The sequence below is a fragment of the Canis lupus genome, chromosome 21 (assembly GCF_048164855.1).
Source record: "Canis lupus baileyi chromosome 21, mCanLup2.hap1, whole genome shotgun sequence".
NCBI classification, from domain to species: Eukaryota; Metazoa; Chordata; class Mammalia; order Carnivora; family Canidae; genus Canis; species Canis lupus.
In genome coordinates this window covers 23,320,451-23,345,644 of record NC_132858.1, presented here as the reverse complement: position 1 = coordinate 23,345,644, position 25,194 = coordinate 23,320,451, and the positions used below count along the sequence as shown (strand labels likewise).

The 25,194-nt window shown below is 40.0% G+C and overlaps 1 protein-coding gene across 1 annotated transcript; it reads left to right on the top strand.

The window, feature by feature from the left end:
* The first annotated feature begins 48 nt into the window (after positions 1-48).
* On the top strand, positions 49-21,783 carry APIP (APAF1 interacting protein). The gene is made up of 7 exons (XM_072791110.1): positions 49-232; positions 9,974-10,074; positions 14,612-14,660; positions 15,841-15,958; positions 17,935-18,070; positions 20,702-20,869; positions 21,466-21,783. The coding sequence occupies exons 1-7, from the start codon at positions 176-178 to the stop codon at positions 21,563-21,565; spliced, it is 729 nt and encodes a 242-aa protein (XP_072647211.1). The 5' UTR covers positions 49-175; the 3' UTR covers positions 21,566-21,783.
* Positions 21,784-25,194: the final 3,411 nt, after the last annotated feature.

Genomic DNA, 25,194 nt, shown 5'->3' with positions numbered 1-25,194 from the left:
AGGCCCTCCGAGCCCCGCCTTCCGCCGTGTCTGCCCCGCCCCCGGGCTGCCCTCGGCGCCGCCTGATTGCCGTTGCGGCCTCCCCGCGGACCGGACGGTCGGTCGCAGGTGGCACCGAGCGCGGGTCCCGAGGCCGCGCGAAGCTGGGAGGCCGCGGGCTCGCGTCGTCCGGGCCATGTCGGGCTGCCACGCTGCGGAGGGAGACCGCGGCTCGCGCGGGTGCGGCGCGCAGGTAGGGGCGGGGCCGGGGCCGCGGCCGCGGGGTTGGCGGGCAGGTGCGGCGCAGGTGGGCGCGGCGGCGGGAGGCGGGCGCGGGCCGCGGGGTCGGGGCGCGGGGTCGGGGCTGCGGGCCAGAGGCACCTCCCAGGGGGAGTTGCCAAGGGAAGCAGCCAGCGCTGGAGCGGAGGTGAAGCCGAGACCGTCCGCACGAGCCTTGGATTTCCTGCGCCCTCGGCGACCAGCCCGGGGCTCGGGGCTCGCAGGCAGCGGGCGGGCTGCAGCCCCCCACTCCCCCCCCCCCCCCCGCCCCGCGCTCTGCCTGCCTCGGGTTCCAGTGCTCCTGGGACGATCGCGGAAAACCCAGCCTCGGGCTGCATCATCTCGGTCGCCGGGCACGCTCCTCGCCCACGGTGTCCTGGAACACCCACGTGCTCAGGGACACAGCAATGGTGAAGACAAATGGCCTGGGGTCCGCGGGAAGACTAGGCGAACACACAGCTACAGTGCGCGGAGCCCTGCTTTCAGAAGCAGGGAAAGCCCCCCCACCCCCACCCCCACCCCCTCCTCTTTTATTCCTTCTTAAGACTGAAGGTCCGTCCTAATTAAAGAGTAAGAATAACATGATATGTTGTAGTGAAACACTTGCCAGATCGCTCCCCAGGTTAGCAAAGACTGTGAGGCTGGCGTGCTGGACTTGGGGGGCGGGGGGGAGTCGCATGGGGAGGAGGAAGGCCTGGCATATAGGACACCTAGCTGGGCAGGTGAGGAAGGGAACCTGTTAGTAGGATCGTTGCTCAGGGGTTTCAGCAGCACATGTGCTGATGCCCCCAGTAGATAAATCTTGGTGAAATAACCGCCTACCTGAGCATCAAAGACAGTCGTCTTCATCAAGGGGTCTGAGAATGAACAGGAATTCTCGAACCGAGCATAGCCGGCAGCAATTGGGCGAACAGGCATGTTTTTAGTTCAATCATTGTTCATTAAAAAAAAAAAAAAAAATTTGTCTTTTGAGCTGACCTTTCAACATGGGGAACACTTCAGGCTGCTCTTAAAACTTTAGAACATCTAATGGCCCTGGGCTCATCTATTCCTTCATGCAATCTGGGTTGAGCTGCCCAGTGAGTACCACCGACATGTATGCGCTTGCCAGGGTACCACAGCTCCGCCACTCACAGGTTTGCAGATTTGCATATGCACTTAAATAAACCACTTTCTGTACGCTTGATTCAGTCCCTGGGCCACGGTTTGTAACCTGTGATGTAGGACTTTTGTAATGTAGGCGATGTGATTTTTTTTTTTTTTAAGATTTTATTTATTCATTCATGAGAGACACACAGAGACACAGGCAGAGGGAGAAGCAGGCTCCATGCAGGGAGCCTGACGTGGGACTCGATCCTGGGTCTCCAGGATCACGCCCTGGGCGGAAGGCGGTGCTAAACCGCTGAGCCCCCCAGGCTGCCCAGGAGATGTGATCTTAATCGAAACAGTGCTTATTGAGCAAAGCACTGTGACAGGTGTATCTATATAGCAAGGGCATGTTCCCTATTCCCTACCTTTTAGGGGGAGCTATGCTTAGCTGGGAAATAAACCAAGAACTACTTCTATTTTGTAATTATACCTTAGCTGTCACAGTGTCCTGTATATATTCACCCTGAATATTTGTTCTTTACTATTACAACACAAGGCCTTCCAATACCCTTCCCTCTGTTGTCCTTGACCTCATCAATTCTCCACCCTCCCCTCCACTCTAGCATCCTATTCCCATGGCAAAATCCTCCCCTGCCCAACCACTGCCCCTTCACCCCACACTTTTTTAGGGTGAAGAACTTTTCTTTCTTTTTTTTTTTTTTTAGAACTTTTCTTTTTTTACTCACACAGTTCCCTCTGTGTAGCCTCTATCATAGGATCCTCCATCCTGTATTACAAATAATCATCTTTATTTAAATGCCTCCCACTCAGAACCCCTAAGGGACGGGGGAGGGTGTCACTCAACTACATACGTTTGTGTCTCTACAAATATTATTGTGTCCTTGCAGCTAGCTCCTGAGCACCTCGTGGCAGCCCCCTGAGGAGCTTCCCTTCACATAGCCTTAATTGACTATCCCCCAAACCTCACCATCTTACCTCATCCTCTCCCCTTAAGCCAACTTCGAAGGTAACTTTGGCTCCAAAATCACAAAGAAAATTAAGCTATTGGGTGTGAACCTCTTAACTTCAATCTCTGCCTCTTTCCACCAATGTTATAATGTAAAGGTTAAGCACAAGACCTCTAGAATCTGGCTGCCTGTGCAAATTTTAGTTCTGCCAGTTGCCATCCAGGTGGTCTTCGACACAATAATCTTTCTTAGAGTAATACAGTTGTTATAATGATTAAGTTAATTGTGCAGATAAAGCCTTTGGAATAGCACCTGGCATAAAAACTCCATAAATGTTAACTATTTTTGTAATTACTTACATTATTACATATTTTCCTGCATTATTCTTTCTCCTCCTAAGGTAAATACTTCCCTGGTCCGATTCAGCCATTCTGTCTCCACAAAAAGTTTGACCTGTTAGTTAGGCTTTTGCTTTCCCATGTCATTAATCTCTCCCCCTCCTCTAACTTTACCTTTTAGTGTGTAAAGAAAACTCTGTATTAACCAGTTTTCCCTTCTGTTTCCCTATCCAGCCTTTCACAGCAACACTGTGAAAGAACTCTCTGCCTCTAAGTTTTATTCACTTCTTAAACCCACTGAAATCTGGCTACTACACCCAGTCTCTTGAAACAATTCTTTTTTAAGTTTTTATTTTTTCTTGAAACAATTCTTAACCTAAGGTCATGATTGACCTAATTTACAAATATAGTTGGCCTAGCAGAACCCCAACACAAAATGAACTCTAGTAGCCATTGTTTTTGCAGTTGCACTGAGCTGCATTCCTAGAGAAAAACCACAAAACTACCTATATATGAAGCCTTGCTTCATATTCAACATTTCAACCTCAGACTGGCATGTAACACTGCCCAACAACCATCCTGGTTTCCCCAGTACCTTGCTGCCCCACTCCCCGAGATGACTAGTTTATACCTTTTATTATCTTTTCAGGCCTCCCATACCCTGTCCCCACATTGTTACTCAACTGATAACTTTGTTTATACTTAAGAAAATAGAAGACAGGGACGCCTGGGTGGCTCAGTGGTTGAACGTCTGCCGCCTTCAGCTCAGGGCATGATCCCGGGCTGGGGATGGAGCTCTACATAGGGCTCCCTATAGGGAGCCTGCTTCTCCCTCTGCCTAAGTCTCTGCCATTCTCTCTGTTTTCTCATGAATAAATTTTAAAAACAAACAGAAAACCCGACAACAACAAAAAAAGAAAATAGAAGGCATTGGATATGAACTTACCTTTCTTCCACAAAGCTTATCGATCTGCTTAAACATAAACCCTTCTCCTTTCTCAAGATTGAAGAAGCCCAGTCCCTCCACTCATGCTCAAGATCTCCTTCCCTTCTCACATTCAGAAATTGTTTCTCTCCCTCTCCCCGCCTGTCCTACCATGGATCAGTTCCCTCTCAGCAAGAGTGTTCTCAGCAGCTTGGCTTCCAAGTCCATGGGTGATCCAGCCTTTCTATTCCTTAAGCCTGTCAAGCACTGTGTCACTCCAGGGCCCTTACGTCTGCTGTCTTCTCGACCTAGGGTACTTGCCATTCCCCGATACAAAACCTTGTGTGTGCAAACACATTCAGCACACACTCGGGTTTTTTTGTTTGTTTTATTTTTTTTTTACAGTCTGTAGGCTTTCCTTAACCACCTTAATCAAAGTCAGTCTCTGCTGTTTCTCTAAAGTTCCTTGTTTGGTTCCTTCTTCCTACTTATTATAATTTATTCTTTGCTTTTTAAAAACTATCCCTCAGAATGTAAATTTCTTTAGGGCAGGGACTTTGTCAAGTGTTCATGGCTGAACTGCCAGGAAATGCATGGCGTACTCCCACTGTGTTCAGCAATCCCCCCCCCCCCCCCCCCCCCCCCCCCCCCCCCCCCCCGTGAAGCTTTTCCCAACTCCTGCTCCCTCCCACCACTAGCTTCTCAACCCTCCTCCAGTAGCTTGTTTGGACTGCCTTGTATTATATATTGTCTTGTCCTTTCATAACTTCTTTATTAGATTGTGAGCTTCTCAAGAATAAGGGTTTTATCTTAGTCATATTCATTTCTTCAGGGCTTGCAGTAAAAATTTGCTGAATGAATGAGTGAGAAGGTTCTATAAGTACCAAAGGAGAGGTACATAGAGCAAATGCTGTGGTATGGAATTAGACGAGGGAGTGAGTGATCCCTTCCTGCTGGGATGATGAGAGAAGGACTCACAGGTGAAGTGGGTAGGGAGTGTGGTATCAAGGCAGACAAGCAGGAATCTGACAGCTAGAGTTGGGATCATTAAAAATCCAGCATGAGCAGTAATAGTGCAAAGAAAAAAAAAGATGCACTTAGTTAGCAAGAAAATATGTCTTAATTAACTAGTGCTCCATAACAAATACTCCCAAACCTTAGGAATAGAACATAAGTACTTACTGTCTCACAGAGCTTCCGAAGATTAGGGATTCAGAAGCATTTGGCTCAGGGTTCTGGCTCGAGGTTTCTCATCAGGTAGCAGTCAAACCGTCTGCTGCTGGAGCTACTGTTTATCTCAAGGCCTGATTACAGCTGGAGGGTCCACTTGCAAGTTTGCTCACATAGTTGTTGGCAGGCCTCCATTCTTCACGGACATTTGTCCATACACCTCCAGTTCTTCACCACGTGGCCTTCTGCGTAGGCCCAGTACCCTTACTATGTAACACCTGGCTTGCTGCCCCGGATCTTCACGGACATTTGTCCATACACCTCCAGTTCTTCACCACGTGGCCTTCTGCGTAGGCCCAGTACCCTTACTATGCAACACCTGGCTTGCTGCCCCGGAACAAGTGATCCAAGAGAGAGCACCCAAGACAGCAGCTGTAGTGCTTATAAAACACTAAGCTGATCTCAGAAAGTGATGTACTTTCACTTCTGTTGCACTGTCTGTGGGTCATGCAGACCAGCCCTGGTACAATGTGAAAAGGGACTACACATCGGGGTGTAAATACCAGGAGGCAGGGATCATTAAGAGCCATCCTGGAAGTTGACTACCCCAGCTGGGTTGACTAGAACTGAGAGATTTATATAAACATAAACTGAAGGGAAATATCTGAAAGACTAAATTGGGGGAAGAAAGCAGAAGGACTGAAATAAACAGACCAAGGATGTGGCATCTGAACATTATGTGATTGGAGGAATGGGGTTCAGTGATCAAAGTAGTATATTCTTCTAGCTAACTAACAGGAGAGTGGAGGGTAAGCTAGAGGAAAAAGAGAAGAAGGAGAAATTTTAGGCAAGAAGACCAATTAGGGAAAGATACCCTTATTCTTCCCCAAACATCAGTCCCTTGAAAGAGTTTTTACTCAGCTGTTGCAAAAAAAGAAAAATAAGGACAATGAAAAAGCAAATTTCGTAAAATTAATGCATTCACCTTAAAGGACTGCCTTTTTTTATTCTGAGCCGATCTTTCCTACTTTATGTTAAAAATGTGCTTTCTTTTTTGAAAAAGGTGATAATAGATGAATAAACATAACAAATGTGATTAACTTGGCAACCTTATGTTGGTCCCTAAAATTGAAACAACAAACTGCTGGCCTATCTAGGGAAGTCTGGGAATCAATGATTCAGATATTCAGCATAAGGAAACTGATCCCCGGGAAGGGTCACTGATTTGCCTGGGGGCACCCAGCTATTGGAGGGGGTCAAATCTGAAGCCAGGCTCCAGGTCCTCTCATTTCTTCTAATCAGTGCTCAGCTGTTGTGAAGAAGGCAGAAGGGAGAAATAGGGCTCTGAGTGGAGGCAAAGTTGCAAAGAAAACCAGTATGCACAGAGAGGAGAATGACAGAGAAACAAAGCCCAGAGACGGAGAAGATGCTGACATCAGATCCCTTCTTTAGACCAGTATCAAGAATTTTGAAAGACAGATGAGCAAAACGAGATCACTAGGTGTCTTAGGCCCATCTCTGAGCTGTTGTGCACTCCGTAAACTGTAGAATGCTGACAATGCAGATGATCATTGATCGTAGAAATGTGAGCAATATTCTGCCCTTCCATTTGTTGCTGCCTGGTGGATATTGTGCAGTTTTTCCTTATGTGTAAATCCAGGATTCCTGATTACTTTATAGGGATTTGTGTTTTGCGTTCTCTTTGGAAACAGCTGTATCATCTTTCTGATTCCATCATTAGTTGATGGGTTATATAATATCTGTGATTCGTTTATTTTGTATTTGTATGAGAGCCTCCCAGGAAAACCTCTGTCCAAGCAATACATGTCTCTGTTATGCTTAAATTGAAAGAAAAGATGGTGGAAGGGATTAGAGTCATTGTTAGCTGTGAGCAGGTATCTCAGTGACAGTGGAGTTGACTTCCTTAAAATAATTAGGTTGAAAGATTAGAAAAATAAAGTATTGACTCAACAACTTTTTAGGCTTTAATGTTTTTAATGTATACAAAATACTGTTAAATGTTTCTCCCTTTTTCCTTTTTGTCTATTCTTATTGAAATAAGTATTCTGATATTTACTCTCTTACCGTTCTGAACAATTTAGATGACTGCATTTTACCCAATATATCTGTTAGTTCTCACTGCTCAGTGATTATTTTCCTGGAAATTATAATTTTGTGGGTTTGAACAGTTGAATGAAGCTTTATTAACAGCTGCCTTATCATTGTTATTCCTGTAGCATGAAGCCGGCTAATTGCTGTAATAACTCAGTACTGGAAAAGACAAAAGGAAAAGGGGAGAGACCCATAATAACAGACCATTTTCTATAATGTTTGCAACTTGCTATGCAAATTGACGGTTTTAACAGTTGGAAGACTGCAGGAGTCTTCTCATTAGCTGTACTTTAATATATAATTAAAATAGCATTTGTATCACTAAAAAAGGAAATAGTAAATTATACAGGGCATGGATAATTCTGGCTAGATTTTGTAAGGACAGATATAAGGAAAGCCAATACAGAATTATTTTTTTTTTAATTCAAGAATTTTTAACACTTCAGAATGGGAAGGAAGGTAAAACTTCCAGTCATAAAATAAATGAGTCACAGGGATGAAAAGTACAACATAGGGAATATAGTCAATAGTATTAATAACATTATATGGTAACAGATGGTGGTGAGCATTGAGTAATATATAGAATTGTCAAATACAGTATATTGTACACCTGAACTAATATAATACTGAAAAAAAAATGGGAGGGAAACTAACGTTGACTGTCACATGTTATCCTGGATGCTTTATCTTCATTATTTTCTTTTTTTTTTTTTTTTTTTTTTTTTTATTATTTTTTTTTATTGGTGTTCAATTTACTAACATACAGAATACCCAGTGCCCGTCACCCATTCACTTCCACCCCCCGCCCTCCTCCCCTTCTACCACCCCTAGTTCGTTTCCCAGAGTTAGCAGTCTTTACGTTCTGTCTCCCTTTCTGATATTTCCCACACATTTCTTCTCCCTTCCCTTATTTTCCCTTTCACTATTATTTATATTCCCCAAATGAATGAGAACATATAATGTTTGTCCTTCTCTGACTGACTTACTTCACTCAGCTTCATTATTTTCTCTTTAAAAAAAAAAAATGACTCATCCCATACCTGGAAGCCTGTAGCACTATATCTCATTTTACCTCTTACAATGTTTTCATTTTATGGATTAGTAAACTGAAATCCAAAGTCCTATATAAGCAATAAATGGTGTAATGTAGGTTTGACTTTATGTCCATTAACTCCTAAGCCTGTGTTGAATCAGAACTTTAAAAATTTTGGGGATGCCTGGGTGGCTCAGTGGTTGAGCGCCTGCCTTAGCTCAGGTCCTGATCCTGGGGTCCTGGGATTGAGTCCCCGCATCAGGCTCACCACAGGGAGCCTGCTTCTCCCTCTGCCTGTGTCTCTGCCTCTCTCTCTGTGTCTCTCATGAATAAATAAAATCTTTAAAAAAAAAAGAACTTTAAAAATTTTTAACATTCCCATGTCCTTAATTTTATATTTTGAAGTCCACTCCATCAAATTATCATTTATAACAAAATGCAATGCATATGTAAAGTATTAACAGTGAATTTGGAAAAACACCATAATTTCAGAAAGCCAGTTAAGTAGCTGAAAATTTGGTCTGTTCGATAATCATCCCTGTTCGGACTCAAAAATGTTTTTCCCCTTTACTCAGTACCAGCATTTAGCTAGGCAAGATTCCTTGCTGTGCTTTTGTGCACAAAGGGTCTGTTTCTTGTTCACCCTTACCTGGAGTGTGTAGCCCCTTGTCTTGTCTCAAACCTATGGAGGGATTTTCTATTAGATATTCCATTCTGAGCACATCCTAGGTTTAATCTCATGTTTCTAGCAGCTTGCATAGCTATCAGAATTGAAGCTTAAGCTCACCGGAGTTCTGCAAATACCTTCAGGGGAATTATGACTTCAGAGCTTCCCTCCCAGGTAGACTCTCACCCTGGTTTCTTTTATGGCCCCTGTGAAACCGTACTTCTTGCCAGCTCAGCAATTTAATTTGAAATGTTTTTAAAAACTATTCAGCATTTTTGTTATTTTCAAGTTAAGAGTCATATGTCATATTGCTAAAAATAAAAATATTGTTTTTTGCTTTCATTAATTTTGATTTTTAAAAATGGGGGAAACATTGAGTTTTTTTCCTAAAGAAATAATCATTAGCCTTAATAAAAATAAGCTCTTATTTTAACTAGACTTACTGTGCTGATCATTTCACAATATATATAAATACCTACTCTTTATATTATCCACTAATGTAATGCTATATGTCAATTCTACCTCAATAAAAATATGTAATTAAAACTCAGAATTTATCCCAACATACATACATTTGTTCCTGTGTACACATATCTTCATTGAAATGGGCCCAGAAAATACTCATTATGATTGCTTCTGAGTGAGTCCTTTCCATCTTATTTTCTTGACTTTATATTCCATAGTGAGTATACATTGCTTTTGTAATAAGAGAAAACAATGCAATCACTGTGGAAAAAAGATTTTAGAATAAAAATAAAACTGAACTAACAATGAATATGAACACATAGCTCTCATATGTATATCATGACTTAATTGAATGTTTTGTGTTAAGAAATTCACTGGACAGACTGAAGCATGTTCCTCTCAGCCCTAGATTCTGTTTTATTTCAGCCATTGTAGTAGACATTTATGTAAACTGGGCATTTCTCCACCTTGTTCTTGCAACCTGTCTCTTCATGCTGGACTAAATGGCCTTATTCTTAATAATTCCAGGTTGCAACATAGTAGATCCACTTTCTAAACATTAAAAACAAATTATGTTTTATAATAGTTTTCTCCCTCATGGTACCTTCTCTATGGTAGATTTCCTTAAAATTCCTTACATTAGCTTTTTTTTTTTTTTTAAAGGATTTTATTCATCTATTTGAGAGAGCACAGATGGGCCTGGATACGCGCATGAGTGGGGTTTGGGGAAGAGGGAGAAGGACAAGCGCACTCCCCGCTGAGCAGTGAGCCCCCTAAGGCAGAGATCAATCCCAGGACCTTGGGATCATGACTGAGCCAAAGGCAGATGATTAACCAACTGAGCCACCCAGCTACCCCTTACACATCAACTTCTTAACAGAGACGTCAGCTAGAAAATTCACTCGATAACATAATGTCTCTTGGAAAAATCATTATCTTCTTTTTAAGGACAAAGAACATCCAAGATACCTGATCCCAGAGCTTTGCAAACAGTTTTACCATTTGGGTTGGGTCACTGGGACTGGAGGAGGAATTAGCTTGAAACATGGGTAAGTTTGGGGCTAATTTCACTTCTGGGAATTGTCCAAATAAGTAGCACATGAAGAGCCTAATACGAGTTCTATCCAAAGAACAACTGGTGCCCAGTTTTATGTGATACTAAAAATACTTAGTTTCTAAATGGAGTAATGAATATTTGCATTACTAAATAAGTGTGCAGAAGTTGTAGATACAATAAATACCTAAGGATTTAAGAACCACAGTTTCTAATCAGAATAATTTAGTCCTCAGTCTTTGGAGTACCAAAGTTAAATAATATGCTGCAAGTATGTTCATATGGCTAGAATTAGAAAAGGTCCCCCCTAGGTGGACAGGATTTGTTGTAAAGGTTCAAATACATATTTTAAAGTCACTTAAATATAGATTATGAACCATCAAAAATACTAAACAATACATTTTATTGTCAAAATGCAATATGCCTTTCTACATGCATCATCTGTCATCATTAATAGATAGCACCTGCTGGCCTTTGTTGCTTAGAGGACAAAACCAGGAATGAATAGCATCTGATTGCTCATGAGATACATCTAGTGTTTTTCCTCCAAGGGGAAGTAGTATGTAATCTACTGACAATGAAAATGCAGGTTATGGAATCTCATTCTTCGCAGTGTTTCTGGAAGAGGATGATTTTTTTTTCTCCTGAAATGTTTTAGGAATAGTATTGTCTGAAGGCTGAATGTTAAACTGAGTAACTTGATTTATTTTTTTACCCTAATTCACTTTCTTTAACAAAATTGAATTACTGTTAACACTGATCTAATATTGAACATATATAAGTAACAGCCCCTAGGAGGCTGCATTTCCCAGAAAGGAACGGAAGGCAAAATTTAATCAGAACGTCTAAAACAAAAGGGTTTTTTTCCAGCATACCACAAGATGATGCCAGTGAAATTTCATCTTTTTTTTTTTTTTGTATATTTTGTTATTAGAGTTCAATTTGCCAACATGTAGTATAACACCCAGGGCTCATCCCGTCAAGTGCCCTCTTCAGTGCCCGTCACCCATTCACCCCAACCTCCTGCCCACCTCCCCTTCTACTACCCCTTGTTCATTTCCCAGAGTTAGGAGTCTCTCATGTTCTGTTCTCCCTCTCAGATATTTCCCACTCATTTTTCTCTCCTTTCCCCTATAAGCCCTTTCACTATTTTTTATAATCCCCAAATGAAATTTCATCTTTTTCAAATTACCAAGTAACTCCTGGAATATATGCTGATCTGTGGACAACACCAGTAGGGGCCTTAACTGTGGCAGTTACGTATGTAGGGATGCACTCCATCTGGAAGAAGCATGTTCCTCATGGGACATCGTACATCCCTCCGTGCCTCCTCTCTCACCATCAACCCAGTGCTCCTGTGTCAAGTCAGCACTTCACAGGTTTTCAGGCGATGCCGCCAAAACTTCCAAGTTGACTTGTTCAGAGCAAAGCCCTATGGTAACATCATTTGTCTTTGTTGTTTCATTTATCCATGTAGTTGTGTTCCTAATAATTTGGTTTCTCAGTACTAAATCATACTCTGAACATTACCTTTAGATAACTGCTTTTTATTTGCATATACAGAAAGTTTATGTAGGTACAAAATAGAGCTTTCTACCAAACTGAGTTACTATAACCATTTGCTAAGTAGGTCTTTTAAAAATGGAATCTAGATAAGGGGTTATTGCAAATCTGGAAAGGGATTTATTTTTTTTAATCATGAAGACATAAAAGACTGTGTACTTTCTAGAATTTTGCTAACCCATGCACTGAAATTGTGTGTGGTCACTCTAAAACATTCACTGGTACCTTTTAAAATGAAATGGTTTTTACAACACTACAATAAATTTATGGGGACATTGCATCATAAGCTAAAATGCTTTGCCCTTACTTAGATTCTTAATGGGTGAGGAGCTCCTCCTGGAGGTCACGGGTGGAAACAGCCACAATTTTACGGCATGGTTTGGAATCCTTAAATTTGTGCTCCACAGAGTAAGATGGGTAATTTGTAGTAAAATGTCTAATTCTTTCCCTAATATTTAAATGACTTCATAAACCCACATCATTAACTTTATTTATTCCCTGTTATTTTCATACTGTTAGTGAAACTCTGGTTTTCTTTGTCTGATGCTTAAAGCAAACTATTTTGGAATGAAGGATCAACCCAGTAGATTATGTTTGGGCATAGAAAATTATTTACTGATTCCAAGGTTTGGCCCAGACCATTCTAGATTATTCTACTTGTGTGTAGTCCCAAAAGATGTATATAAAAGCTTAAGATACATATGAGAGTTAAATCAGAAGGAAGAAATGGAAGGCCAGGAAAATGACAATAATCATAAGCAATTCCAAGATACTCAGTAGCTATTGTGTTTAGGTTGGTCACTGACATTCACATTTAGTATTTCCTGTTTTCATGGTATGATATCAGCATGTGTCAGACACTAATCATGTGGCATGCTGTCAGAACTAAAATTAATAAATGCGTACTGTAGACAAGATAATTGAGGTATAGTTAAGATTTAAATTTTTTTAAATAACTAGACAGTTAATAAAAATAGAAGCAACTGACTACCTATATATTATGAACTCTTGTTCATGTGTCCCCCTCCTTACCAATGAGTGAAAGAGCAGGGAGTATAGACAAATTCCAAAACTTAATGCCTTCAAATTCAAAGTGCTTTGTATTTGCCTCTTACAGCACCAAGTAAAGACTTTTAGTCTTTGGCATGTTTCCCTCCTAAAATAAAGGCTTTATCGCCTTCTTATTTTTATCCAGATATCTCCTTTGTAGGTGTGAAAATACTTTTTTCCACAACCTATTTATTTATTTAGCTAATCTTTTAATTACCCAAATCAGTCTAAACTGATTTCTGTTTTCACAAAGGCAGCAATAAAAACATTTTTGATTACCAAATCAGTTGAATAAACAGAATATCCTGGGTTTTTCCACTTTGTAGATGGATTTTATTTACCAACAGTCTGTGTTGAGCTTTATATGGGTCTGTTCCCAGGATTGCATAAATCTCTCCCCACACAAGAAGAGACTTATCCTACAAGTCCACTCACTTCATACCACACATGATTCTCGAATTTCTTCCACCATTACCCAAGGACAAAAGATGTGGATACCTGGTATTTGGACAGGGCCCTTTTTAACAGTATGATTGCTACCAACTCCACTGTTTACAGAGGAATGTCACTCCATGGTTTTCTTAGGCAACAAAGATCTAAAGCAAGCTACGTCCTGAAAACAAATGACTGAACGTAGCTGGCTATGCTTTGGATTTCACTCCCATTATCAGGCATTTGTTTTGTAGACTTTAGTTTACAAGTGGACCCTTAAAGGAACTTTCATTTTTATCAGTCACAAGTCTAGGTTTAATAATAACCCCAACTGGATTGATAGCTTGATTCAATATAAGCCATCATCCTCATTTTCACTAGGAAACAGTTAATATTCAGTTGTCCCTATATCCATGCCTCAATGGCAGAAGCTGGAGTGTGCAGGTGCTGAGATTTCCTTCATTGGCATGTATGTGGCAGCTCCTTAATATCCTCTGGTAGCAGCTGAAACTGATAAAGGAGCCAAAGGACCTTTGTTGAGGGTGGAGAGAATTTAGAGAAGATGTTGAATTTCCAAATCCTATTTGAGAGTACTGTCTGATAAATGGTACATTATAGCATCTCCCTTAGCATGGAATTCTGTAACAGAGAGCTCCAGATGTAACATGCCTTTTATATTTTTAACTTTCTGCAGTTGTTTTAGCTTCATTACCGAATATTTTCACAAGAACGATGGGCTTTTCAAAGAGGAAGCGTTTGTTCCACCCAAAAAGTAGCCCTGTGTTGATGCTGTAATTTAATAAACGGTCCAGCAGGGGTCCCTGAACTTCATGTTTTATAAGAGCATTTCAAGCAATAAAATTAAACTTGACCCCTGCAAGACAGAGATCTACTCCTCACGAGCATATTTTCTTCTGATTGGATTTTATAATAACTATTCCACGTTTAATAGGAAAAACTGCTAGTCATGCTTAAAGATGATAAAGACCTGTGTTTTCAGAGTTGCTTATTTCCCCTCACCAGGTAAGTCTGGTGACCATTGATTTTGCCCTGTAAAAAGAAATATATGTGAAAACTATCAACATTTTACTGTGCCACCAGCATTATAAAGACATTACAGTAATTTGGTATTCTTTCTATACAGCATATACTGTTAATTAAATCAAGCAGCTTTCTCTATGACTTGATTTATAAAGAAAATTGATGATTGGGACGCCTGGGTGGCTCGGCAGTTGAGTGTCTGCCTTCAGCTCAGGGCGTGATCCCATAGTCCCGGGATGGAGGCCCACATCGGGCTCCCTGCATGAAGCCTGTTTCTCCCTCTGCCTGTGTCTCTGCCTCTCTCTCTGTGTCTCTCATGAATAAATAAATTAAATCTTAAAAAAAAAAAGAATATTGATGATTGGACTGCAAGAATATACTTGCCTTTGGTCAAAAGCAGAACAGTAGAGCTAAATAAATGCAATTTCTGTATTTTGTGTTACCAGCGATGAAATCTACATTGCTCCTTCAGGAGTGCAAAAGGAACGGATTCAGGTATGTTAAAGGGATGCTTCTTGACCCCAAATATCTTTTCTTCTCTACATGACTATTGTTTTGTGAAATTGAATTTTAAAAGAAGTTTTTTTTTGGGGGGAGGGGTAATATTGTTGACCCCAAGTATCTTTTTTTCTCTACTTGACTTGTTTTGTGAAATCAAATTAATTTTAAAAAAAAGTTTTGAGGGGGGTAATATTGTTATAATTTAAGTAACTAATCGATAAACATCCGTTAACTATTAAAAAATTTTTAAGGTGATTAAGTAACCTCCATGAAACTAATGTTTTGAATTCTCATTCGGCCTCTAGAGGGCACAAGTGAATAGCAATCTTTACACAGTTATTATAATTTTGCAGCAATTGTAACACCATCTGTATCAGGCTAGTAGGGTAATCACGTTGGTAGTCTCAAATGGACCGAACTGGCTCATTTTTAACAACAGCAAAACTATTCCAATCTAAAATTATAAAGACATTTCAAATTTTTGAGAAGTCTCATTCCATATTAATGCTTAGAAGATTCAAAATCTAGTTAAAACAGACATATAACACTTAATTTTGATCTAAGGCATAATTCTTCATTAATGAAACATATATATTCTAGTTTGTAACAAACCCTGGCAAAGGAAAGTCACAAGTTGGAAGCTTGCATGCCCTACTAAGAAAAATCTGTGGATATACTTAACTGCTTGAACTTTAAAATAATATACCTTATTGAGGTGAACATTTCTAAGTGCCAGTTAAATTTCTCAGGAGATTAGAAATTCTACTCTATATTTTTCCTCATATCATGAAATATGAACAAGAACTGTAGCACCCATCTCAGAATGATGATTTCTTTGTATAGCTTCTCTGAAATATAGTTGTGAAATTGTAGGGAAGAATCTAAGAAGCTACATTAACGAAGTAACAGCAATATCATTACATACATATGAAATTTTCCACATCAATTGTTTCTTCGAATTCTAAAGGAAGACTTTTAACTCTCTCGAGATTATTTTTATCAGTAGAAAACATTTTATTTCGCAAAATGGCTAAAACATTTTGAAAGAGAAACTATAGATATTTAAAATATGAGTTAAATATGTATACATATATATTAGCACACACAAGAAAGGGACACTTCTAACTGATAATGTATAAGCCTTTTTTTTTTCTTTCCCCCCCTCTATAAACAGCCTGAAGACATGTTTGTTTGTGACATCAATGAACAGGACATAAGTGGACCTCCACCATCTAAGAATCTTAAAAAAAGCCAGTGTACTCCTCTTTTTATGAATGCTTACACAATGAGAGGTAGGCAGAAAATGGATTCAATGTAAAGAATATTTGCTACAGAGTAGGTTCCCTAAATTGTAATTATTGTTGTATTTAACATTTCTTGAATACCTACCATGCATAAGAATTTTAAATATATTAACACATTCAGACCTGAAAATCAGCCTTGTGGAAGGTCCATTGTTACTCAGTTTCATATACTGGGAGATTTTCCTAAAATAAATAGCTCATGAGTGCCAGAATTCCAACCTAGTATGACTCCACTAGATTGTTTGATTGATTAAATACTGTATTTATAATCAGATTCCCACTTCTAGTTTAAAGTTATACCTCTGGGAACTTATAGTAGAAATAAGCCAAATTACAAATGAGGGGATATTGTAGCCTTTAGTGGGACTGGCCCTCTCTTTCTTAGAAATGTACAAGGGGTACCTGGGTGGCTTAGGTAAGCATCTGCTTTCGGCTCAGGTTACCATCCCAGGGTTCTGGGATCGAGCCCCATGTGGGGCTCCCTGCTCAGCATGGAATCTACTTCTCCCTCTGCCTCTGACCCTCCTCCTGCTCATGCTCTCCCTCTCTCTCTCTCTCAAATGAATAAATAAAAAATCTTTTTTAAAAATGTACTTACTGTACAGGGACGTCTGGGTGGTTGAGTGTCTACCTTCACCTCAGGCCATGATCCCAGGGTCCACCCTTGTAGAAACCTGCTTCTCCCTCTGCCTAAGACAGAGACTCTGTCTATCTGTGTCTCTCATGAATACATAAATATATAAAAATATTTTAAAAAATAAATTAAAAATGTACTATACAATAAAAGTAGGAGCCTTATTTTAATTCCCAGAATTTTTGGTAGAAAATCAGTCTGGAAAGGTCGAACCTAGAGGACAGTGTGAAAATAGAAAATTATAACTGGTTCAACCATAGCAATAAAGTCATAAGAACCATGCTTTAATATAGCCACTGAATGAATTGAGTATGTGATCATGCTATATTCTGTTCCTGGACTTTGTCAACTGCTCCTAAGAGGGTACAACCTCAGGGACAGATTCTAACAGCATGAAGCACCTTTCCCAGCAAAAAGCTAAATAAACATCCAATTGCAAAAATGGCCATTACTGAATTTTATAGCATACAAATCCTTTTCAGGTAAATCCATTACACTTAAACTTAAAATCTCTACCACCCCTTATGCTACCAGGACGTGGTCTGCACTAAGAAGCCTGACTTGATGATTATGGGTCACATTGACCTCGGTTCAAATCCAAGTGCTGCCACTACTGTCTGTGAACCATGGACAGTTATTTCACATCTCTGAGCTCCACACTTCCTTGACCATTAAGGCGGGGAGATAGAATCTACCTCTCTGATTGTTGTGATGACTCAAGATCAAGAAGTAACATATAAAGGGGATTTGTCCAGTGCCTGGCACAGAGGAACCCCTAATTAAATGGTAACATTTTCACTATGATCTCCGTGATTTTTTTAAGTTGTTTGTTTGTTTGTTTGTTTGTTTTTTGAGAGAGAGAAAAGAGAGAAAGCACAAGGATGGGGAGCAGCAGAGAGGGAGAGGGAGAAGGAGACTCCATGCTAAGCAAAGAGCCCAATGCAGAGCTCCATCTGGGATCATGACCTGAGCTGAAGGCAGACGCTTCACAGACCGAGCCACCCCAGGCACCCTGATCTCCATGATTATTATAGCTGTGCTTCACACCATCTAAAGCTACATCTTGAGCTCGTGTAAAAGTACCGGGCATTGCCCTGATGCAGATAAAGCTTAAAACGCCTTTTGCTTTGCGGCTCTTCTCTTACTATTTCTCTCTTCCTCCCTCCCTTCCTACCCTCCTGCCTACTGCCAACTTATGATTCCATGCCAAGAAAAACAAGTTCCAAATCATATACAAATAAATATATGTGTATTATATATAGATTTTTTTTTCTTTAAAAGGTATCATTTAGTTTTCACTGATCATGTGACTTTTTTCTTCTTCCTCCAGGAGCAGGTGCAGTGATTCATACTCACTCTAAAGCTGCTGTCATGGCCACCCTTCTCTTTCCAGGACGAGAGTTTAAAATTACACATCAAGAGATGATCAAAGGAATAAGGAAATGTACTTCGGGAGGGTATTATAGGTATTTTTTTCTACTTTTGCTTAAGTAATTTGTAAAGTATTTTTATATCTTTTGATAAAGAGGCTATTGATCTTTTCATGCCTTTAATGAGATATTGTGGAATCTACGTTAAATAGTAGCCCACTTACTATTATAGTATTATATATATCTCTTCTTCTCAGTGACACAAATCAGATGCCTCTCCTCCTCCTCCCCTACCCCAGTCCCAACCCCAACCTTGGTAAATTATTAGCAACATGAATAATGAAATATTTGTCAGAGTACAGTGAAAAACCCTTGGCTGAGCTTTCTATAGAGACGGAAAGATTATGTTCTGTAAGGAAGCACCCAGAGAGCAAGATCTCCTCACCTTCACTTGGTATCCATGAAGCTTCAGCCCTGACTGAAGTTTCTGCTTCATTTTGTTTAATTTAGTATTTCTAGAATATTTTCATATTTATTCAAGTCGTACAATTATTTCAATTAGGTAGATCTCTATATTTTTATAATTTTTCAGTATGGAAAGTGACATAGATGGTATGGAACCTTCTAGATAAAATCAAATAAATCCACCAGTCCACCAAAATGTAACAATTATTCACCAATCTAGAATATAGGAATGGGAAGAAATGTGTCCTCAGTGCTCAAGTACAAGCTAAGTAGTTCACTTAAATGTATTGGCACTCTTCTGAGCTTTTTAATTTGCTAAAGGGCCTTATCTTGCTTAGAGGAAATGGGTGCCAGTTTTTCTAAAGTGTTCTAACAGCAATATCTTATTGTTACTCCACGTAGCAGAATGTACAAGTTTAAACTAGTATGCCGAGAACTTAATATGGTTTGATTTTGGTTAATATTTATTGTATGCCTACAGCATTCCTTAGCACTGTCGAATACCTATTTACAAAAGTTAAATGTTTAGATTATGAAAGTGTACATACTAAAGAAAGTATAACCCCAGATTGCCTTTCCATTCCGGGTCTCGAAGGAAGCATTATGTGTGCTATTTACGTCCTCAGCATTTGATGGCTTTGGTAAAGAAAGAAAAGTAGGTCAGAAGGAGGTATGAAAGGGTGCCTAAGAGGAACAGCACAGTAGAATTCCACCGCCTTTAGAATTCTGTGAGGAAAAGAACGTCATGAAGGAAAAGATGCCATTGTTTATGCACCATAACATACACATTTCATAGATTAGTCTAAATGTTTCAGAATTTTAAGAATACAAACTTTTTTGAGATACCCTTTGCAATTCTATTTGAGCCTGGCTGGGAAATAAGTAACAGGGTCATTATCACCACTCAGGGCACAGAGCTAGTTCTTTTTTTCAGTCCATCTTGAAAAACAAAACTTTCAAATACATACCTAATTCTCAGGGGAGGTTCCCATATATAAGTGTAGTTGTCCTCGCTTCTGGCAGCAGTACACCTATGGTGGTGTGAAAAGTTCACCGTGTAATGATCAAAGGACCATCCTGGCTCTGTTCCTCATTCAACTCAGAAGGATCAGTGTTCTCTCTGTAAAGTGGGTGGTTTGGATTGGATTGCAGGTCTTATTTTCTGCGATATGATTTTATCCCCGAAAAGATATCTGATTATTCAGTATAGACCCAAGGAAAACATATGTTTGTGATTCTCTTGGCCAATATTAGGAAAGATTTGGGATTAGCAGTTCATATTTAAGAATTTTTTTTAATTACCTCTGTTTTACTTAAATGAAATAAAATCTCCATACTGTTAACGACAGTAGTTGGCCAAGTTATTTATCATATGACAGCTACTTAACCTATACCTGTCCTAAAGTTGCAACTTTTGATAAAACTCTATGTAGACCTTTTTTTTTATTAAGTTTGGCCATTACAGAGGTAGTGAAAAAAGCACATGTTGCATTAAAGAGGCAAGAGAAATTCATGTAAAAGGGAAAACATGTCCGAGTTTGACTGGGTATAAACAACTTCGAAGATGGACTTAATTTTACCAGTAACTAAGTTACTCACTTAGATATTCTTAAACAAACAGAAAGGAAATGCATATGCCAATTTTATCACATGTATTTCCTGAAAACAAGGTGGAAACAAAATAAGTTCTAATGCCATAAACTTGAGAATGTTCTGAAAATGCCATACTTTTAATAGTTATTTCCAGAAGGTTCTTGCTATCCCAATGCCACACTACACCTGTATTTATTTATTTATTTATTTATTTTTGCCTGAGACACTTTGGGGTCTTGCAGAGATAAAATGATTTTGTAGCTTTGGGGAAATTCATACTTAATAAGTAGTTAAATTGTTAATCCTTTCTATGCTTTTGGTTCTTGGATCTATCATTTCTCCTCTCCTATTGAAAATATTAGGATTGTCATTGCTTCAAGGAAATACTTGTATGATCTTGATAATTTCTTTGTTAGGTTTTGGTATCCTATACAAATTTCTGCCACTTATACTTAGAATTGGAATAATACCTGCCAAATTCCCAAGGCGTCTTTTGATACAGCTGTTTATGCAAGATATACAGAGTAACATGCAACATCTTGTCCATAATTTGGAGTGGCTTTCAGATATAAAGAGAATGTCTGTTTACTTGAAAAAAAATTATAAACTTTGCATATGTATACCTTTATTTGTTTTAATGGAGAAAAAATTGCTTGTTTTGCCCCATAGGTATGATGATATGTTAGTGGTACCAATTATTGAGAATACACCTGAGGAGAAAGACCTCAAAGAACGAATGGCTCGTGCGATAAATGAATACCCAGACTCCTGCGCGGTCCTGGTCAGGCGTCATGGGGTGTATGTCTGGGGAGAAACCTGGGAGAAGGCTAAAACCATGTAAGTATCAAACATAGGATACTTGGGACGACAAGTCATATACTCTAAATATGAAAGGGAATGAAGTCTGTTTTATGATTTTAAAGGAAGTATGATTTTTGGTTGTGTGTTATTGGTCAAATAGGTTTAAATTTTAAAAGCTTACTATTTCTAGACACCTGACTTGAATTGTGTATTCATTTATTAAGAAATATTTATTGGACAAGCTAGTATTTGGCAAGGTGCTATGCACTTGACAAAGAAGGAAACACAGATCTCATTCTCCAAGTTTAGGGCTAGAAGGAAGAATAAAGTTAACCTAAGTTATATAATGATTTGCTTCACTAATTTCAAAAAGGGACACGTGGCAAAAAAAATTTAATTTATCTAAGTAGTATATTTTTTATTTCCTGAGAAGCATGTAATATGATTGCATGGTTCAGTATGATTCTTTCTATGTTTTAATGCTGGAGGCAAAATGAGAAGAATTTGGCCTGGAAGTGAGAAAAAAAATGCACGAGGAACAAAGTTGTCTTGATGGACAGGAGAAATTTGATTGATAGGATTGGAGAACTCTGTTTCTCTGAGACCTTCAGATCTTTGCCTTTTCTTTATAGGTGTGAGTGTTACGACTATTTGTTTGATATTGCCGTATCAATGAAGAAAGTAGGGCTGGATCCTACACAACTTCCAGTTGGAGAAAATGGAATTGTATAAGCCAAATGAAAGTTTAATGATATACACAAAGTTGATCTTAATTATTACTCAAATGAAACTTGACTATTCTTTTTAATGAATTGAACATTTCCATGATACTACTAACGTGTCACTACTGAAGATGACCACCCTGACTCTCTTCTGACATTGGATGATATTTGCTTATATTCTTGTAATTTTAGATGACAATGCAGTGAAATAAAGAATTTCATAATGAATGGGTTTTTTTTTTTACTTTTTCTTTTAAATCCTTAACAGTGAAACAGTTTCATTTAAAATAATTCCTTTTTTATGTACACTCCCAGAGAACTCTGCTTTACTCTTTAAAGTTACTGATAATAGAGAATTCATGAGAAAACTTCCATTCGTTATGAAATAAGCATTTTCATATTTTAGTATTGGCATCGTAACACTTACGTGGAAAGTTAAAGCCAAATGTATCTCTCAGTATTGATGTTAAAACAATTTATAGATTTCCCCTGTATGATCTAGTGCTTCCCTGTGATAAAACATAAAGCACTCATTATATTGGAATCAATTGTGAAGTTCCCACTAACTCTCCTAGCCAAACAAAGCCTGACTAAACCAGTGATATAATCAGAAAGTGCTTTCTTTAGGGTAGCCAAAAGCAACATCACCTTGATCATAAAAGTTTCACTTGGTTAAGGCTTTTTTCACTTGAGGGAGAAAAATCAGTAATGCACCATGTCCACAATCTTAATCTCATACACCCCCTCTCCGTTCCCAGTCCTCTACCCTTGGAGTTCATTTACACTGGTTCTTTCACTCCAGCCTCTCGATCATAATACCCTTTGTCATTATCCAGAACCCCGTTCCTGTCCTTGCTTCCTCCCTTATGAAGCCTGGATGGCAGCCTCACATTGGCACCACTTTACCACAAACATCCTAACCCCCTTGTACCTTGCTCCGTCCATCACTCTCACCTGGACAGCCCTCAGCCCTTGTGAAGCCACGTGCTTGGCACCTGTACCTGTGCAGCAGGGCTTGATAGAGAAACATTACACAACTCTGTTGACTGATCTCACTTCAGATTTAGAACCACAAATCTCAGGCAGGCACTCGATCCTGCGAAACAAACTTTCTGTAATTCCTTAGTAAATTCATTTTTCCAACATCATGACTGTTCCTCCTAACCCTTTCATCAGCTCTCCAGCATTCTCCTCCTCCACCAGATGACAACCTCTCATACTTGAAAAGATAAAAAGAGAGTCATTCCAAAGAGAACTAATCTTTCCAGCTCACGTTCCCACCAACCTTCCTGCCTGCAGCCTTCTTTGCCACTTCCCTTGTACAGAGTTGGTTCTAAAGCCAATTCTTCCACTTAGGCCTTCAGTCCAGTGCCCTCTGACCTTCTCAGGGGCTTTGCTTCTGCAAGGATCACCACATTTATCCCATTATTCTCTTGTATTGGCAATTGTTTACCCTCTTAACAGGATTTTTTTTTCTTGGTATAAAAACATACTAAAATATCTATCTTAAAACACACACAAACTTTGCCTTCAACCTTCAGCTCATCCAGCACCTTCAGAGCAAAAATTTTGTAAAGAGCTGTCCATTTTTCTATCAACTGTTCTCTCACTTGTTCCTTGACCCACTCCCTCCAACCAGGCCACAGCACTCCACTGAAACAGACTTACCAGGAGTAACAACCCCACCCACCCCCCACCACCATATCCTCAGCCTCTTTGAAAGCTTCCTTTACTTCTTTGCTCTGAATGAAACCTGTCTCTCCCCTAAGACCCAGCTTCCCCTGAGGCTCTCCTTTCAAAGGGTGTTACTTCCCACTTCCTCTACCCCTAGGGTGAGATAAGTGCATTTCTTGAATGTGAAATGTCTTTCCCCTTCTTTCATTCCATCATACTCAGCAAACCTTTAGTCACGGCTAATTCCAACTACACATCTGCACCTGTGTGCCTTAAGGTGGCTGAAGAAAAACACATAACCATGTTAAGGTCCAGTGGGCTTTTAATGCTGCCCAGGAATTTTACTTCCCTATCCTCATCCACTCATCCCCCACTCTCCTTGACAAAGGTCTCTTCAAACTTCAAACACTTCCTCCCTGCATATTCACTCTTGGCCTATGACCCTGAGTGCTATTCATTGAAAAAAAAAAAAAAGAAGTCATCATGAGAGGGCATAGCATAATATATAGAGCTGTCAAATCACTACCTTGTACACCTGAAACTAATGTAACATTGTATGTGAACTATACTTCTATTTAAAAAAAAAATCAATTACACAGAAGAGCTTGCATGGGCTTGTACCTGTCTGCCTGGACTCTGATGATGAGCTGTCCGTGCTTCCCACTAAGGCTAGCCTCTTCACTTAAAGAGATCTCCACCTCCTTCACAAGTAAGGACAATACCCACGACAGAATTTCCAACTGCCTGAAGTCCTCTCAAGCACAGTTAATGGTAACGCCATCCTTCCAGTTGCTCAGGCTCATAATCTTGCTATGGTAGTTTCTTTGACATGCTATCCATCTAGCTAATCAAATCCTATCTGCGTTAGATAGTGTATCCAGAATCTCTCAACTTCTCACCAGGTTCACTGTTAACCACTGTTAATGGTGCCCAAGGAACACCATTTCTTTTTTTTTTTTTTAAAGATCTTATTTATTTATTCATGAGAGACACACAGAGAGAGAGAGGCAGAGACACAGGCAGAGGGAGAAGCAGGCTCCATGCAGGGAGCCCGATGTGGGACTCGATCCCGGGTCTCCAGGATCACGTCCTGGGCCAAAGGCAGGCGCTAAACCGCTGAGCCACCCGGGCTGCCTGGAACACCATTTCTCACCTAAACGATTGCAGTTGCCTCTTAACCACCTTCCTACTTCAACCTTTGCTTGGCACCCCACTCCTGTCCTCGAGTCTACTCTCAACACAGCAGCCTGCACAATCCTGTCAACATGGAAGTCAGCCAGTGTCACTCCTCTGCCCAAAACCCTGGCTTCCTGTCTCACAGTGAAGGCTCCACCCAGTCTCCCCCATGTCTCCATTGCCTCATTCAATTACCCTCCTCACTTAACTCTGCTCCAGCCACATTGGTATCCTAGTGAGTCTAAACTTTACAGGTAATTTCTTTGGCAGGTGACTTCCCCCTTTCGATGCTCTTCCTCCAGACATCTGCATAGCTCATTCACACCCTCTTCTCAGTCAGGTCTTCAAATGTCACCTGTGTGGTTCCCCACACCCACCCACCACCCTATTTTAATCACAACCCCCTCCCCTACCCACCTCATCTTGAACTCTTCTTCCCTGCTATAGTTTTAGTTGTAAAGCACTTATAACCAACTAGCGTGTTATTGTAAAAATTAATAAGGGGGAACCTCACTAAAAAAAAAAAGTCAGTAGGTTTCCACAGGGGGAGTGATCACACCCTACCACTTGGTAGTCTACTGCAGACCCATCAGGAAGTGATGGACTTGACCCTCCGGGGACTTGACCTTGCACATGAATACTGCTCTACTGCTCCAGCTGGGAGAGGCTAAGCTTTCCGTGTCCCCCAGCAACAGCTCAGCCAATGAGGAGCCACCACACTTTGGACTCCCAGTTTACTCCAATGGACTTTTAGTTCCTAACATCCCTTCTGAATTACCCCTTTTCTCC